The 19547-nt window shown below is 33.5% G+C and overlaps 1 protein-coding gene across 1 annotated transcript; it reads right to left on the bottom strand.

Annotated features, from left to right (window-relative positions):
• Nucleotides 1-1953: 1953 nt before the first annotated feature.
• LOC145579958 (alpha,alpha-trehalose-phosphate synthase [UDP-forming] 5-like) lies at nt 1954-5919 on the bottom strand. The gene is made up of 3 exons (XM_081637270.1): nt 3523-5919; nt 3153-3426; nt 1954-2703 (listed from the first exon to the last, which is right to left on the bottom strand). The coding sequence occupies exons 1-3, from the start codon at nt 5502-5504 to the stop codon at nt 2239-2241; spliced, it is 2721 nt and encodes a 906-aa protein (XP_081493396.1). The 5' UTR covers nt 5505-5919; the 3' UTR covers nt 1954-2238.
• Nucleotides 5920-19547: the final 13628 nt, after the last annotated feature.

A 19547-nucleotide genomic window follows, 5' to 3' on the forward strand; every position in this document is an offset into this window, starting at 1 on the left:
ATTTTGGAGTATTATAAAAAGGACACATGCTCGAATTCTCAAAAAAAAATAACCTCTTTAGACTATGAGCCAAAAGTTTCTAGACTCTCTTCACTTAAATCTGACTCGAACTACATAAATTTGATCCAAACGATCCATTTGTCACTCTCATAAGACTTTCATCTACTTAGGTCCCGTTCTCTTCACCTTATTTTTGCTGAACTGAAATTATTTTTACTGAAACAAAACTATATTTGCTGAACTTAAATTATTTTTACTGAACTTGAATTAATTTTATTGAAATGAAATTATTTTTGCTGAACTGAAATTATTTTTACTGATTTTCTATTATAATTTCTTCTTTAAGAAAACTGAATTTTACTGAACTGAACTTATTTTTACTGAACTGAAATTAATTTTACTAAACTGAACTTATTTTTACTGAACTGAAATTATTTTTACTTAATATTATTTTTTTAAGGTGAAGAGAACATGGTCTTACATGATATTTCTTACAAATTAATCCTTTTTAAATTACTATACAATTATTTTATGTTAGTTAAGTAAAATTGCTTTTTTGACCCAACATTTTCACTTTACTAAGGGCCTGTTTTTTTCAGATTATTTTCAGTTCAGTTCAGTTCTTAATTTCCTTCTGTCATAAAATATTCAGTTCAGTTTAGTCAATCAGAACAGGCCCTAACATATAAGTATTGATAAAATGATAAATTAACATGGCATGATAATATGATTAGGATCTTGCTAACAAGCACCCCACGTGTGAGATAACTAGATAATATATTACTTAAAATATTATTAAGTTAGGAATATATGATAAAATTACGCATCAATCAGTGTAATTAATGTTACTTTTATTTTAATATTTCGACTTTTAATTATTTTATCTAACGCCCAGTGGGCTCTCGTGAATATTTGCCATTTAACAATACATTGCATGGTAGAGTTTGTTTTTTATATGTTACTTAAAAACAATGATCAAAGTTAGGGTTTGTTCACATTTACTGAACTGAGTTGAACTGAACTGATTGGAGCTGAACTGAACTGAAATGAACTGAAATTAAGTAAATGTGAACAGGCCCTTAGTATAAAGATAGTGAAAATATGTCAAACGTGTTAATTATTTAGGAAAAGGAGAAAGTAATAGTTAAACGTATGAACTATTAGGTGGAAGTGTTTCGTTACACTTCAGGCCTGTTCTCTTCGGCTTAATTTCAGTTCAGTTCAGCTCAAATCAGTTCAATTCAGTTCCTAATTTCCTTCTCTCATAAAATATTCATTTCAGTTCAGTTCAGTTCAGTAAATTATAACAGACCCTTCACTTGTATTGGATTATTTTTTACCAAAATTTCAAAAGAGGACTTCTAATGTATTTTTATTTTGATAAGATAAAGCCTAGTTTGATGTCATAGTATAAATTAGGACCTGTTTTCTTCAGCTTAATTTCATTTCAGTTCCTAATTTCATTCTCTTATAAACAATTCAATTCAGTTCAGTAAATCAGAACAAACCCTTACCTGAAAATACTGTTTTAGTGAACAAATACATTGTTTTGAATTGAAACTTGATCTTTTAGCATTTATTTGGGTTTAATTTTATTTATGTTGATCTTATTTGCTTTAATTGTTGCAAACATGTTTGACTGATCCTAATCAATTAATTTTGTTGGCGGTTGTAATTCACAGATGGTGAAACTTACTACTCATAGTCCACAGTAATAGCCGTTACTACTCATAGTCCAATTTACCAATAAGAAAAAGTCTGAAATTCATATAGCTCCATTATAGCTGTCATTACGGTGCTCTTTCTCACGAAATTAATACTGGCTGTTCATTCATCTTAGAAAAACATTACAGCAATCCACAGAAAACTCAGCTGTAAAGAAACAGAAACTGATGAATTGAAACACCAAATTCAAGTGAACAAATGTAAAGAATTGATAGCTTGAAAAAATAGTTGAACAAATAAGCTGTTATAAAATTGAAACACCAAACCCCAAGTTGCAAGCATAGAAAATGCAAGCAGCTAGACATTATCGCGAAACAACTACAATTAAAAAGAATTGATAGCTTGTAATACTGTCTTACGCCTAAGAAGATGGTATCAGCTATTCTGCAAAACGGAACCTATGCACTTGTATCTCCTAACAAATATATCCTAGATACTTGAACAAAAATCATATACTTTGCTGTACAGAATTCTTTTCTGCCCCTACCCTTTCTCTTAATCTGTCTGTAAATTCTAATCTAGAACTTTGCTATCATCAGTAGCAATTTGAGCATCAGAAGACTTTGGTTGCTGCACTGCGGATGCATCAGCAGGCTCTGGTTGCTGCACTGCGGATGCATCAGTCGGCTCTGGTTGCTGCACTGCGGATGCATCAGTCGGCTCTGGTTGCTGCACTGCAGATGCATCAGCAGCCTTTGGTTGTTGCACTGCAGATGCACCAGCAAGGCCCTCAATCAAGGTGATGACTTCAGAACTATCATCGAGGTAGTATTTTGCCATGCTTGGTTTCTGACCAACTGTACAGGCATACACTTCAGGGATTGGTGGCAATGATGAGTTTGTGGCTGCATGACTGATACCCTCAAACATATCTTCGTCAGAACGGTCATCTCCAATGCACAGGACAAAATCTGTCGGTTTACCCATATCATTCATAGTTGTAATGAGTTTTTCCACCACGACACCTTTGCTCACACCCTTCCATTAAAAATTCAAAAACATTCAATCAAATTCAGAGTAAACAACAGAGTATTCAAATTTGCAAACACACCAGATCACATTTAATAATGAACAGAATTTAGAGCAATGAAAACCTTGGCAATGGAAATATATTATACTTTATAAAAAACTGAATTTAGAGCAAAGATGAAAAGAGTAAAATCATCATTTTGACCAAATTCTGTCACACTAAGAGTTGACCAAGGAACTGTATGAAATAATTTATGGAAAAAAAAAAAAAAAAGTTGACATAATTATATACAGTAGCTTTAATAAATCAATCATGACAGGCTGACAGCAAATGTTTGGTCACATCCAGATATTCCCATTTGCTCATAAATTCATACACCAAGGCAAATGCTTCTTGATAATTAATAGGACTTAGCCAAATGAAGAGAAATTTCAGCACATATATTTAAGTATGTTACCTGTGGTTTCACTTCGACTATATGCTTGCCACGTTTAACAACGACGGGTTCATTGGCCAGCACATTTTCCAAATGATCAAGCAATTCCTTGGACTGACATTCCCCAAAATCATGGTCAGAATCCAGGTAATGCCACACCAATGCGCTTTCCTTATACTCTATGGAAGAACCATCAGTTGCTTCTGCATAAAGCTCCATTATTGGTCCTACAACTTTCTTCCACTCAAAATTTGTTCCCAAGATACTTGACTCCCATTCTGAGTGCTGACTCCACCTACACACAGAAAGAGTGATTGCCTTCCAAAATCAATTTAATCACATACGAAACAGCAACAACATGAATAAGAAATAGTTTCTATATGTAATTTACCTGGTAAAATATCCATGCTCAGCTGAAATCCCAAGCTTTTCACAGGCAGAAAACCACTTGCTGAGAGTCTCTCTGCTTCTTCCACTTACAATGAAGACGGCATTTTTCGGATCATTGCATAAACTATTCAAGAGGGACAGAACTTCAGTAGTAGGTGCCATATTAACAGATGTCTGTGGAATCATAGTTCCATCATAGTCCAGCAAGATCAGCCTACTGTTTGAATTTGCATATGTAGCTCTAATGTGATCGACTGTGAGCTTCCTAAAGTCAGGAGGCAGGGCAATAAGCCTGAAATTCAAACCAAAGCCAACACCCCAACACCTCATGGAAAAGGGATCACCACAAGCTCTCACAAGATCTTGGTCGAAACTCTTAGCCCAATAAGCAATATCATGAGAACTAATATACTTGAAATGTTTTTCATGCCTCAGCTGTTTCTCCTTCTCTGTCAAACTAATTGCCAGAAGCATTGCCTCAGCTACTTCCTCCACATTCCATGGATTGACCCTTATTGCTCCACTAAGAGATGGCGAGCATCCAACAAACTCTGAGACAATGATGACACTCTCCTTGAGCACAGAAGAGTCAACCCCTAAAGCAGCATCTAATGCAGGACTACCTTGGCGAGAAACAGTGTATTTGTAAGGCACAAGATTCATCCCATCCCTCACCGCATTCAGCAAGCAACAGTCAGATATCGCATAGTATGCAACCTTCTCTAGGGTCGAAACAGAGTCATGGATAAAAACAATCGGATCATACCCCGGTGTGCCATACGTGTCATTAACCTCCTTAGCAATCTGATGGGTCTCATTTACAACTTCTTGCACATCATTCCCTCGACTCCTTGCTGGGTTAGCTATCTGAACAAGAACCAATTGCCCCCTCAACTTCGGCTGCGAATTCAAAAGATGTCCCATAGCCATAAACTTGAAACTAATCCCTTTCAAAACATCCATATCATCAACACCCACAATCACTTTCTTCCCTTCAAATTTCTCCTTCAACTCCTTAATCCTCTTAGCAGTTTCATCCAATGACATCAAAGATTGCAGCTGTCCCATATGAACTCCAACAGGCAAAATCTTAATACTAACAGTTCTCCCAGAGTATTCCACCCCTAAATAACCTCGTTTCGACCTATAATCCAACCCCATCATCCTACTACAACATGACAGAAAATGCCTAGCATAATCAAATGTCTGAAACCCCACAAGATCAGCATTCAATAAGCCCCTCAAAATCTCTTCTCTGACAGGTATAACCCTAAAAATTTCAGATGATGGAAATGGACTATGCAAGAAAAACCCAAGTTTAACCCTAAAAACCCTTCTCCTCAACAAGGTAGGCACCACCATTAGATGATAATCATGCACCCACACAAAATCATCACCATTTCTATACCTAAAAACCTCAATTATCTTGTGAGCAAAAAGCATATTAGCACTAACATAAGCACGCCAATTAGATTGATCATAAGCAGCACCATGATTAGATGTAATTGGCAATTTATAATGAAATAAAGGCCATAAGTAGTGCTTACAGAATCCATGGTAAAACTTGTTCTGAATTTCTGGGGAAAGAAACACTGGCAAACACTTGAAATTGTCCAGCAAATATTGGGAAACCTCTTCTTGTTCTTTAACATCAAGAATCTCAACTTTCAAACACCCAACATAGACAACATCAATTTTGGGGTTTAACCCATCTTTTAGCTGCAAAATAAGGGCATCTTCATCAAATTCAAATCCCCATTTCTTGCAAACACCCTCATCATCTTTGAAGCTTTTCAATGGAAGTTGGTTCGCAGCAATGATTAATCTCTGGTCAATCGCACGGGGTGATGAGGCCGTGTGATCAAATTCTGGAATGATCCCTGGTTTTGAAATTACTGACGGAATTCTTCCCACCTTTTCGTCCAACTCCGGTGACATTTCATCCAAACAATTCAGGAGATTTTTGCACGGCCGTTCAAGCATGGTTCTTGAATTTTTCTTTTTTCTGGAAAATTTAATTGATTTTTTTTGCTTAAATCTTCAACAATGGCGGAAATCAAACAAGACCCAGAAAAGAGAAGGATGAGAATTTTAATGGGTATTACTTATTTATTGGGAATTTTAATCGGTGGGTGTTGTAGATTAGGATGAGAGCAATGAACTTCATGTGGGTATTATATATAAAAACTTTATAGTAAAAATTTTATAGTGTGAAAATTCGAAAAAATTGGGAGTTATTAAAGGAAAGAATTATAGGATAAGGAAGAAAGAAATATTTGAAATGATTTATTTCCTTGTTTAAAATGAATCAAAGAGGATTTTTTTCTTCTTCAAATAAAAAGGAAGAAATATATTTATATGGAAAGAGATCTCGGAGATTATGTGGATGATGATGATGTAAGGTGCTTTATTTTTGGGGATTTTTTGAAAATATTTGGGATAAGAACGAAAGACCGACTTTGGTAAATAAGGGATTAACGATTACGTGATCTTTTCTTTTCTTTCGTATTTTATTTCATTGTTTTTATATATGCATTTTGAGAAATTTTTTGTAAAAGACGGTCTGATGAGGTTTATTTTATAAAAAGTGTGTTAAGCATAAAGGAAATATCTCACTTTTTACATTTTTTACTTTTAAATACTTTTTACTTTTTTTTTCACCTTTAAGGACATGAGGTTAGTTTTCCGGTTAGTTAACCCACTTGAGCTCCAACCAAAAAGTGAAGTCATTCAAATTGAAAACTTAAGTCCTTCAAATACAAATGTTAAGTCCTTAGAGCATTTAAATTCATCAAAAACTTAATACTTTGGTTTCAATATATTGTAACTTTCAAGTTAATAATCCATGCGTGATTGAAATTAATCATATTTGACTCAAATTTTCAGCTGATTAACTTGCATTATTTTTTTGAGATGGAAAAATCAATTACAAATAAAAAAAAAATTAGTAATAAGCAACACTCTCAACTATACACGCAGATCCATCAAAACAACACTCAATTCAATCCAAAATTAACCTCAAAGTAATAACACGAATTTAAAAAATAAAATCTAATTTTCAAAATCAAAGAAAGAAACAGAATGTTAACCAATACTAATTGAATCAAATTAAATAGTAACAAAAACATAAACTAAAAAAAAAAAAATACAAATTTGAGTTTTAGATCCTACTGAAAACAAAATCAAAATTGAATAACAAAAACAAAAACAAACCTCAAAATCGATCGAAGAAACCAAATTGTGGAAAAACAAAATACAAAAATTTCGACCTAAATTAAGATCGGATAAATAAAGCTTGAACTAAAGTCCTGTTCTCTTCACCTTATTTTCAGTTCTTATCTTAATTTCCTTCAATTCAGTCCAGCTCCAATAAATTTAGTTCAGTTCAGTTCAGTCAATGAGAACAGGCCCTAAATTCTACCAATTACTGATTGAAGAAGAAGAACAAGGACCTCGACGACTACGTCTTTGAAAGTATTTATAAATCGAAAATTATAAATAAAAATAAAAAAATTCAAGGAAAAAAATAAACAGAGGAGAAGGGATTTAATTTGTAATTATATACCATACAACCTTTAAAAAATCATCAACGAACTTGAATCATACCACTACGGCACTACGTATAATTATTATTGTTGCAATTAGTTTACAAACGGTCGAAAGAATTGCAAAGTTATCAATGAAGATTGAAGAATCAAAGACGGGCAATAAATTCTGCTACCCATAAATTTGTGTTGCTTTATTCCTGGGATAGAGGCCTTGATGTATGTGTTGACTTGACGGGGTCTTCACCTTTGACACAATCGGGGTTGTCTGACTTCGTTCCCAGTCGTGTTGTGTCTGCGGCGGCTCAGCGGAAGCGGGACAAGTATGGGGCGCGTTGTAAGGCTATTGGCTATGGTTTTCTTCCTTTCTCCTTTTCTTCGTTGGGGGAATTAGAGAAGAATGTTGTTGCGTTGCTGAAGCGGGTTCAGGCGTTCGCTAAGACTCATGATATTGGTGCTCGTGCAGCTGCTCACATCTTCTGCAGGATCAGGTTCGCTATAGCTAGAGGGGTGGGGGCCCAGATTGTATCTCGGCTCCCCACCAATTTCTTGTAAATTGATTGACTTTGTAGGTTTTTAATAATAATAATAATAATAATAATAATAATAATAATAATAATAACAGAGGATAAGGGGTTTAGGCCTTTAGGAAGAGGAGAGAGAAATAGTGAGGAAGAAAAACGTGGGGTATATGTGTTCAATTAACCAAGGCTTAACTCATCTTGGGTTAATTGTTGTTAATTGTTATCGAAAAGTAAATGTTAGGTACTTAAAGGTGAAAAAAAAAAAGTAAGAGGTCCTTAACGGTGAAAAATATGGAAAGTGAGGTCCTTCTTTTATGCTTAACTCTATAAAAAGTCTCTAAAGTAATTTTTTCTTACTACGTATTAAAATAAAAAAATAATACGAAGTAAAACTTATCAATAGATTTTTTTTATTATTATTATTAAGTACGGAGTATAAATTTTGGATAAATCTCCGATATGTTAAGATTGAACATACATTAATACACTTCGTGCCTACTCCATATTCGGTTAAATATTTTATTGGAAATACTTTTAAAAATTCAAATACTATTAAATTTTTTATATAAAATAGATGATCAAATCCTGAAATTAAAGTTCATTTGATATCACTGTTATTTTTCACTTTTTGAATTTTTTTTTCTTTTTCAAAATTATATGATGTATGTTACTTATAAATAAAAAAAATTAGTCAAACTTATTAAAATCATAATAAACTATCAATAGAAAAATGAAACATGCTTTTTTATTGTTTTCTTTTTTGGTTTTTTATTTTTTGAAAAAAAAAATAGAAAACAAAAATACCGCCAAACAAACCCTTAATTTTTATTAAATTAATAATTTTTTGGTGTATATTGTCCAAAGATTGTGTATTATGGGAAAATTTCCCACATTTTTCCTAAAAAAATTGAAGAGGTTGTATACTTGTATTAGCTCTCACACATAGATATGAATATATGATAAACTAATACGAGTACTTTGCATTATCATATTCATATTTCTCATTAAATAACATTAAAAAAAATATTCTGTATAAAAAATTGATTATTGTTATCTTCATACAAAATACTCGGTAATTTTAAAAAGTTGGTTTTTTATTATGGTGCACACGAAAGGCTAAGCCCCAACTTTTAGAAACTTGTAGTTATTGAACAAGTTAATACGGAGTACTATAACTTAAAAACTCGTGATAATAATGCAGTCTTCTGGTCTTCAGGCTATGCTTCTTCGCAATTGTGGTATTGTTGATCTTGGACCGGCCTTTGATGGTGCTCTTAATCAATCTAACAGGACTGTGGAGACTGACCTTATGAGTAACCCTAGTGAGATCGCTGCCCCCAGACTCATGAAAAAACTGGCAGATATATATTTCACGAAGGTCACTGCATCTGCGGATTTCACTTTCTCCTTATTTCCGCGTCAGGTTTCCTTATGGAAGTCCCAACAGGGGGATCACTCTTCGGTCTGGTTGCGGACGGTCCCGATATCGGGTTTGGGTAGACTATGAATGGTAAGACTTACCGTAGTGTTCTATGCTACCGGTTGGGTGTTCCTTTATTCTCCGTTTCAACACCGTGTTCTGCTTGCTCAAGGGTTTTTGATGGGGATATTTGTGGGGATCATGCATTGTCTTGTGCTGGGATGGTGGGCATCAAACATCGGCACAACGTTGTTCGTGACACCCTGGTTGATATTTGTTTTCGGTCTGGGATTTCTACTCGAAAGGAGGTTAACGTTGCGTTAACTAGAGGGAACGACGGGGCTCTTTGACCAGCATATGTGTTGCTTTATTCATGGGATAGAGGCCTTAATGTATGTGTTGACTTGACGGGGTCTTCACCTTTGACACAATTGGGGTTGTCTGACTTCGTTCCTGGTCGTGTTGTGTCGGCGGCAGCTCGGAGGAAGAGGGACAAATATGGGGCGCGTTGCAGGGCTATTGGTTACGGTTTTCTTCCTTTCTCCTTTTTTTCGTTGGGGGAATTAGAGAAGGATGCTATTGCGTTGGTGAAACGGGTCAGCCGTTCGCTGAGACTCAGGATATTGGTGCTCGTGCAGCTGCTCACAACTTCAGCAGGATCGAATTCGTTATAGCTAGAGGGGTGGGAGCCTAGATTGTATCTCGATTTTTCACCAATTTCTTGTAAATTGACTGACTTTGTAGATTTTTTTTTGATATTTTTATTATAGTACTTGTAGTAGCAATAGTAATACTATACCCCGTTGGTGATAAACTGATAATTGATGATGTGTAACGTAAATTTTCTTCTTCTTTTTGTCATTATAACGTAAATTATCTAGTCAAGGAAATCAATTCTTAATATGCCAAATATCATTTTCCACAGTTCTCAACTTCTAAAGGATAAACCTCAAAAATGGAAACACTTAGATTTAAAGCTTTATAAAGAAAGAAAATACTTGATATATGAAGTATTTGATTCACATAGTGGATGAAATTTGGCATTATTCTATGGAGAAGGAAAAAGAAACGAAATTGTGACTAGATAATTAAAAGATACATAGTTTGAGGTAGGTGCGTGGGTGGATCGATGAGGAAGCACACGTCGTAGTACCATTATTGACTAATATTTAAAATTGGCAATCCGTAATTATCAATCAATATACGCATTGATAAAAGTTAACTAAATTTACATAATTACAATAGAGGAGTAACGACATATAATATGGAGTAATAAAAAATAATAAAAAAAAAATCTAAAAAGGAATAAAAAAAAGGAAAAATAAAAACTAATAATCCCACCTTTACTTCATTTTCCATGAACAATCCCACTTTTTGATCATTCTAAAACAATATCACCTTTGACATTAATTTTTCATTAACAATCCCTAACCGGTTGTGGATTGTTTTGATATCCAGTTTTCTTAAGTTATAAAACACATGTTGACGTTTAATAGGTTTACATATTCTATTTTGTAATTATTAAAAAAAAAAAAAAAAAATCCAAAACCACCCACCCCTCGCCACTCCCCATCCCCTCCCCTCCCCTTCACATCACTGTCGCAGCCGCCTTGCTTCCCCAACCTAGGCATCCTTGTGACTAGAAATTGACGAGTAAGAAGGAGAATCTTGGCGCGAGGTTTAATCTCAAGGATCTCTTTTTCTTCTTCTTCTTCTTCTCCTTCTCCTTCTCCTTCACCGTCTCACCGACATGAGGAAGGTGGCTAGTGAGGGGTATGGGAGTCCGGGAAGGTTTTTTGTGGTGGGGGTTTTCGGGGTGGTTAAGGTATTTTAGGCATGGGGTGGAGTTTTCAGGGCTAAGTGGGGTTTTTCGAGGCTGAGTGTGGAGTTTTTCAGGGGTTGGGGGTAGGGCTGTTCATCGGTCCAAGACCGGACCGGACCAGACAGACCCGGATTGGACCGAAGACCGAAAATTAAAATTTTAAGAACCGAAAACCGGACCAATTAAGTTAGGACTGAACCCGGACCGGACCGAACCGCTTTGACCGATTTAAGAATTTTTTAAAAAAAGAATACTAAATTTTTAATAAAGTCAAGGAAAACACAAAAAAATTATTGAAAAAACTATATTGTAACGTCATTTTTACGTCTTTTTTTGTATGTTTAGTGCAAAAAAACTTATAAATTTAAAGTTTACTAAGTTTATTAAGGATAATTTTAACCATTATTTAAGGTTTCATACATATTTTTAATAAAAAAATCGGTCCGGTCCAAAACCGGTTTTTACAGGGTTTTGGACCGGACCGGACCGAAAAAATGAATTTCAAGACCCGAAGACCGGACCGATTAACTCGGTCTGGTCCGGTCCGGGGTGGTCCGGACCGATTTATGAACACCCCTAGTTGGGGGTGGAGTTTTCAAGGCTGGATGGGTTTTTCGGGGTTGAGGTAGGGTTTTCAGGGTGGTTATAGAGTGTTTCGCTGTAGTTGCTGGTGGGATTGTTTTGGAATAATCGAAAGGTGAGATAGTAAAGGCGGGATTATTAGTTCTCCATTATTCCTAAAAAGAAAAAAATTGGTTTCACTTTAGATGAATGGAATTATGTTACATGTGTATCAGTGTGTCTATGGGGGAATACTTTGAATCTCATAGTTGTGAGATACTCCTCCGTTTTTAAATACTTGCTTCATTTCTTTATACGCGGAGTTTTAGGAGAAATTGGAGAAGGTAATAAAATATGGAAGTAGTGAGGTAGGTAGAAGAATAAAAAATTGTAAAAAGCAAAAGTATTGAAGAGAATTAGATGAGAGAAAATATGAAATTAATAAAATATGATTCATGGTGTGTTTACTAGGTGAGAGAAATTAATTAAATATTGTAAAAAAAACTTTCCAAATAAGGAAATTGAGCAAGTATTTCAAAACGGAGGGAGTAATTTTTATGATTAGATCAAGTGATGGTTAATTCTCAAAATAAATTTTTACTTCGATTCATGCTAATTAATGTACCTGTGATACATTGATATCCCTACCTTATAAAAAGTAGGAAATTGTTCTTATGAATAGTGCACGGACCATAATACCCTTCAAAATGTTTATTTACTTTATTACCCCCATATGATGAAGTAGAGCTTGGTGACTTCATTGGTTCATTAAATGAATGAATTTGAAAGACCCATCAATTAATTAGAAATTAAATGGATGGAATATGAAATAATAAAGTTTAAAATTCTTCATATTTAATTGGGGTTATGGTTTTTAATTGGTGAAGCCAAGGGGCAAGGCCCAAAGGAAAAGCAAAGAAACTACGAGCTAGAAAACAAAAGAAACACAAAGAAAAACAAACTAACAACTACTCCCATACTCAAGAACCAACTTAGCTAATCTTCGGAATCATCCTAGGAATAGCCATGCCACGTAAGTCCTCCAATAAAACGGTACCAAGATTCGTCGACTGGTTTGCAAGGTTTTATAGTTTAATTACATGACAACATTAGTCACTGGACAAAGCAAATTAAAGTTGTTGTTTTATGTGGGCATTTTTTTCCCCTTTATTTTGTGAAGGTCAAAATTAACGACTTACCCATAATTGTATTTAAAGGACATAGAGAATAATAAAAATTAATCTATGATTGTGTTGAATGTATTAGGAAGCTAGAAAACCAAACTGACTACAATGAAAAGGGAAAGAAAGCAAGAACGGATTCAAGGAAATTAGCATGGGTGAACAAAGAGGCTACAAGTGGAGCTGCATAGGGCTAATTTTACTGAAAAAATAAATTCTTAGAAGCATTTTGTCCAAGTTTATTTTCTAATTCTATGTCAACTTTTAAGCATTATAAATCATGCATGTATATCTGAATATATACTGAGTATTATATATTAATGCCACTACTATGTATTGTGATGTACCTTATACAGCTATATGTTGTACTTTGTTGTTTCCAATTAGGTCAATGAGTGCAAAAGATATATTAGTTTTGTAAATTCCTATATAATCTTTATGTAAAGCTAATGGATGCTTTCTCTTCCTCCATACTATAGTATTTGGTATTTCCGTGTCAAAAATCTTGTGCTCTCCATGTGAAGTGCAAACACAAGCCCTCTTAAGCAATAAAGAGACATATATTCCTTACCAGTCCATCATCAATGTGAAGTGCAAACACAAGCCAAGAAAAATTAAGTCGAAAGAGTTGGACATACCGCGCGCAACGCGCGCGTTGGCTGCCCTAGTATATATAATACATTCAAACATATCAACATATGCATCTAATATTTCAATCGGTTTTTTTTTTAAAAGTAATTAATACTCTTTCTGTTTTGTTTTGTTCTTCCTGATCCGAATGTGTACGTTTGTTTATATGCATTTTGATTCATTAACATCTCTAATTATACTTGGTAAAAATGTCTCATTTTGCTTTTTTATTTTTTGGTTTGTCTCGAGAAAATACAAGTTTCTCAACATGAGAAACATTGTATGTTTCTCAAAAGGGCATTTTGGTCTTTTGATAAAAAAAATACCCACTGCTTTCAGCTTCTCTCTCCTCAACAATGGACTTTGAGCAGTTTTCAACCATGAAAATCGCATGGTTCTTCAACAATGGAGGGAAATCTTTCGAACAATGACAATAACCTACTATTAGGGGTTAACCATGCCCTTAATTTATATATTATTCTTAGGGTTTTTCGTTAAATTCGACGGCAGAGCCGCCGGATATGGTGGTGTTAAGATTGGGGCTTGTTGTAGTGTTGGTGGTGTTGGGGATGATGTTGGTTATGGTGATGGAATTCTTCTGCCATTGATGATGATTCAAAAGGTTGAAGAAAGAATGATGAAAATTGAAAGGAGGAAGAGGATGAGTCAGTAAGAAAAATAATAAAATATTGTAAAGTTTGCCATTATTTACATTATTTGCCATTTTGAGAAACATGATTGTTTCTCAATTGAGAAACTGGGGCAAGCTCGTTTGTCTCATTTGTTTATGTTACACAGTTTTCAATGCACATGTTTGAACACCAATATAATGTCTTCAACTACGCACTATAGAAAATAAGGATTTTTTTACTTTTACCACCAAAAAAATCAAAAAATTGTTTTTTACCACCAAAAAATTTCTATAAATGGTTTTTTACCACTTATCGTCAAGAAACCCGTTAAATCTAACGGTTTAAAAAAAATCTTCGATTTTCGTACACAAAACATGTTGTTCATAGGTTTAGAGGAGCATTTTGGCCATTTGGAACTAATTTGAGGTTAGAATTGACAAAAAATGATCGGATTTACTTCCTTTTGAGGTCAGACCATGTGTTTGACACGAAAATTGAAGAATTTAAAAAATCTCGTTAGGTTTTTGACGGTAGGTGGTAAAAAAAACAATTTTTAATTTTTTTTGGTGGTAAAATAAAACTTTTAAAAGTTTTGGCGGAAAAAAACAATTTATTTTTTTCTGTGGTAAAAGTAAAAAAATCCAAAATGTAATGACTATAAAAATTTGATATTTTGAATATTATTTAAAAAAGTACAGGTATAGTATACGATATTGTTCGATCCCTTGCAACAACAATCGGAAGGGGAATGGAACTTAACCACTCAGAACTGATCCCCAAATCCGGATTAACTCAAAGGGTGAATTGGGTGGAACACCAAAAAAAATGTTTCTTCTTGAATTTTGATAAAAACACCACGTATCAAAGTTTGACTTTAAAGAGATCTCATCCGAGAAAATTAGATAGGAATAGAGACATTATTAAACATTTAAACTAACACTAGCTATTTTTAGGATTTTTTGTGAACCACTACCATTTACTTCACACTTTTTGTGAACAACTACTATTTTTTTTTTTTTAAACAACTACCATTATTTGTAAATTTGTTTGACTACCACTACCATTTAACAAAAGATGTTAAAATTTCTGTCAAGTGGAACCTACATTATTAGTTTTCATCCAATAAGTGTTGTAAATGACCAAATTAACCCACTCAATTACCCTTCACATAATACCCAACAGATCCACACCCTCTTTCTCTCTCCTAGACCATTTACTTCATCTCTAATGGAAACAATCCAGTAAAATTCCATTGAAGCAATTTTTTATTTTTTTTTTAACTATTTTATTTCTTATATTTACTCATAACTTTGTTTTCATCTTTTTCAATTCCTACTCCCTGTTTCTTTCTTACGCATTAAAGAACATAATTGCTACTATTAAGAAGAAGCAAGCTGGGAGGGCAAGGAATTTGTGTGATGTAATTCAAGGTGTTGCTGCAGTTTTAATAATATATATATTGCTCTTGTATGTAGTCAAGGTTATTGTTAATTGAATTACTAGATTATTAAGAGTAGCTATTTAGTAAGGAACGAATGAAAAAAAAAAAATTGTAGTGGTGGGACTGGGTCTGTTGGGTGCTATGAGAAGGGTAATTGAGAAGATTAATTTGGTCATTTACAACACTAACTGGAGGGAAACTCATAATGTGGATCCCACTTAACGGAAATTTTAACATCTTTCGTTAAATGACAGTGGTAGTCAAACAAATTTATAAATAATGGTAGTTGTTTTTAAAAAAAAAGCTTAAATAGTAGTTGTTCACAAAAAGTGTAAAATAAATGGTAGTGGTTCACAAAAAATCCCAATTTTTATGTCCATTGCGGCATTAAATAGTAGTGAAATTTACTGTAATATGTTTAGTTTGTTAAATTCACAACTCTTTATTATTAGAACATTTAGAAGAAACTTAACAATTATATGTGAAACTCGTCTGACTATAAACATCAAGTTACTTAAATAATAATGATATACTGTATAAATCTTACGAAGCATATTTTTATTTTTTAACTTAATTACACCAAAAATATATTCTTGTATTGTCATATGGATCAAACTATAGCTAGGTTTTGTCCTTGTATCTTGGAAGCTTTACTTTAAAAAGAGAACATACATTCATTCACTTTTTGTAAGGTTATCCACAATAGTTTTTATATCTCTACCTTTTTTTTATCTTACACTTCGAAGAATTTCAGAAGCGTGTCCGCCACGAAGGGCCTTTTCAAGAACGAGTCAAGTCTCGTGGGTCCCACTTTATCTATATTCGTCTCCTGTATTGTTGCTTTTGCTTGGCAATGGAATTTCCGAAGTGGTAGCACTTTCTTTCTTGAGAATTTGCAATGTAAGATATTCATAATTTGGAGTATTTTATTCATCATTATTATTGTATACTTCACACTATGCTTGATGTACAATTAAGGGAGGAGATTATACCTATTCATATACATTTACTTCTTAAGTACTTGTGTTTAAATTGTTATTAAATGGCCAACCGGCCAATGACATGTCATGACCAGACACAATAGGATACGTGGTTGGATCGTGTATGAGTTTCATTTATGATGGATCGACACACGCACTAAGACATTTATTGCTTTGTCTTGACATGGCTCGCTTATACATAAGCCATGCTAGCACAATTGTGCTCCTGTGGGCCTACAACGCTTGACCATGCCCAGCTTTACTGATAGTGATGTATAGATGTTACCAAACACAGTAATGTTATGATAAATACTTTTTTCTGCTCTCTTTTAGTTGATATGTTTTGACTTTTATGTTTATCAATATATAATTTTAACCACATATATATTTATTAGTAAAAAAATTTATTTCGTTTTTGATATTATGAAATTTAAATCGAGATGAATTTGACAAAATCCGATCTCACACGGCTCTATTTTGTTCAACATACTAGTCAACAAAGGAGGTCAAATGAGAGAACACCAATACGAAGAGTGTAATTTCCAAACATTATTGCAACTATAAGATAACCCTAAAAAAAAACGAATGAAATAATTAACATGACAATTATATGAGGATCGAACTACAAAATAAGTGCTTGGGTAAGGGCAACCTAGCTAAGGGTTGGGAGAAGAAGGGACACAACTATCCACAGTCACGGGAAATGAGACTAAAAACTATTCATAACATTAACATCCACAAATTTTAGCCAAAATTGTAAATCATCCATTCATTCTTAAAAGACGGCCACATTACACATATACACAACACAAATTTGACACTACATTAGAGAAAGAGACATCAATCAATTACAATTATAGCACAAAAGATGGGATAAATCATATAGCATGCATGCATAGCACACACAAATTAGCACTATTTAGCAGCAACCTTTGAAATTTAATTATTCCCCTTATCTTCAAGTCAATTTGATATGATAGATTTTTCAATTCATGGTTGTAATTCATAATTATCCAAATTAAAGTTTGATTATAACTCTATGCAATAATATTTCTAAACAGTTTTGTTATTTTAATACAAAATAGAAATTTATTGATAGAGTAAAAACATATTCCCGAGTCTCAACCACCAGTTTAACCTTTTAGTCGATTTAATTCTCTAACATACTCGTAGTACAGAGCCAGCGTGACACAATTACACAAAGGTGTGTCACGGGTTCGATTCTCATCCACTCATCATTTTTCAAGTGGAATATTAAGCACCGGGTATGAGGAGGGCCCATACTACATCCACACTTCAAACCTAATGGGCTCTTGTGTGAGGGGTGTGAACGTGTGATAAGGAGTAGAACATATTTATATACCTAAATTATCAATTTAAGCTTTTAATTGAGTTGCTCTTCTAACATTTATACTATTCCCTCCTTTTTTTTTTTTTTTTATTTGCATCACTTTCCTTTTGTGGGTGTTTTTATTTAATGCATCATTTCTATATTTAGGTTGGTAACTTTATATTATATTTATCATTTATCTCTCTTACTTTAAACTCCACTCAAATTATTTTATAATTTCTCTCTCTTTCATGATCACCACTTAAATAATAAAAATATATATCTTCTCTCACATACCTTCTCTTTCATGGTCACTATCTTACTTTTACTATAATAATTTATTCATCCACTCACAATTACTCTTCTAAAACTTTGTGCATTCTCAAGTGATGCAAATGAAAAAAAACGGAGGGAGTAGTTCTTTAAGTTTTTAGCAACAAATGAGACAAAGCCCCGTCACACCAGACATCACAAGCAAAAAGACATACAATGACTCAATTGCATGCATGTCAAATTAAATTTTGTACTTTGTATGATTATGATTACTATTTTTCTTTTGGCTAAGTCTAATCCTATCTAATCTTAGCCTACTTTAGACTAATATCCAATAAATAAAGAGATTTGGTGTGACCCAAGATCTAAGTCTCAATCATGGTCTTTAGATTGAGCTTAATCATATTGTTTACGTCTTCTTTTTTATTCTTTCACGGGGAACATGGGACATGTCAAATTCATCAACTGTTCAAGTAATTATTCTCATCCTTAATTAGTTAATATCTCAAAATTAGAATGTATTAGATTCTTGAATAATCAACTTTATTGAAACTCATTGCAATTGTTATCCACATGCGAGTTGTTAAAGAAAATCATTGCAGGAAACTTGAGCTATTAGTAATAAGGCCCTGTTCTCATCAGATTATTTTCAATTCAGTTCAGTTCTAATAAATTCAGTTCAGTTTAGTTCCTAATTTCCTTCTCTCATAAAATATTTAGTTCAGTTCAGTCCAGTCAATAAGAACAGGCCCTAAGTATTGAGAAAAAGACTATGTTAATTGTATTTATTAATGAAATCAACAAATAAGAACACATTTTTTTAAATGGTTCATTTACTGGAACTAACTACGGAGTACTAAATTTACAGATATGAAAGACTCACGTAATAACTGTGTAAAAGAGTTAACAGATTCAAGGCATATTCTAACATGTAAAGTGTGTATTACGTATATTTTACAGAGTACATTTTTTATGCTTCCCAATACCAAAATTTTACATGTGAGATATATCGAGCAACCTGTCTCGAAGCTACTCACTTCTAATTTTTTTCATTATTTATTTACTTATTATCGTCCAAATGGGACCAAAATATATACATACATAAAAATTGCTTGAAACATGAACCAATTGTTAATGGAAAACGACTCATCAAAAACATCCTTACATTAAAATGGACCACTATCTGTAATTTATGTACATGCAATTCTGGATATTTGATTTATATTATGGCAATGAGTTGTTTATAGCAGAGGCTAACACATTTTTATATGAAATGGCAATGCCAAAAATCCAAAAATTCCAGGGTTTATCTTCTGAGTATATGCTTATATGCTGTGTGACTGTGTCCCACCTTGATTCTCCAAAGATCTTGTAGGATTTAACGCATTTTCCACAATTTTATGTTCATACGGGTAAGTAAACAACAGAAAGGGACACATTGCTTGCCAAGCAGTCCATATACAATAGCTAACATCGCGTGTAAATAATAAGAATTTTGTTCGTGAATGTCGATTAGCTTAGTTAACAAGTTATGAGGTGAGATTCATCTATCATTCATAAGAAGTATATTAATTAATTGTACGTCTCAGTGTCTTTGTGGTTTTCGTTACTCGTATAATAAAAGCCGATGATTTATTTTTTCTTGATTTGACGAGCATAATGAATTTATGTTCATACTTCCCTCCCT

This window comes from Chenopodium album, chromosome 14 (genome assembly GCF_948465745.1).
Source record: "Chenopodium album chromosome 14, dcCheAlbu1.1, whole genome shotgun sequence".
Classification (NCBI taxonomy): Eukaryota; Viridiplantae; Streptophyta; class Magnoliopsida; order Caryophyllales; family Amaranthaceae; genus Chenopodium; species Chenopodium album.

Excerpts from the sequence above, each read along its gene's own strand:
- LOC145579958 (XM_081637270.1), bottom strand. The coding sequence starts at position 5,504 with ATGCTTGAACGGCCGTGCAAAAATCTCCTGAATTGTTTGGATGAAATG. Across the intron at positions 3,427-3,522 it reads GAGCATGGATATTTTACCAG|GTGGAGTCAGCACTCAGAAT; the intron begins GTAAATTACATA and ends TTCTGTGTGTAG. Across the intron at positions 2,704-3,152 it reads TAGTCGAAGTGAAACCACAG|GGTGTGAGCAAAGGTGTCGT; the intron begins GTAACATACTTA and ends TTTTAATGGAAG.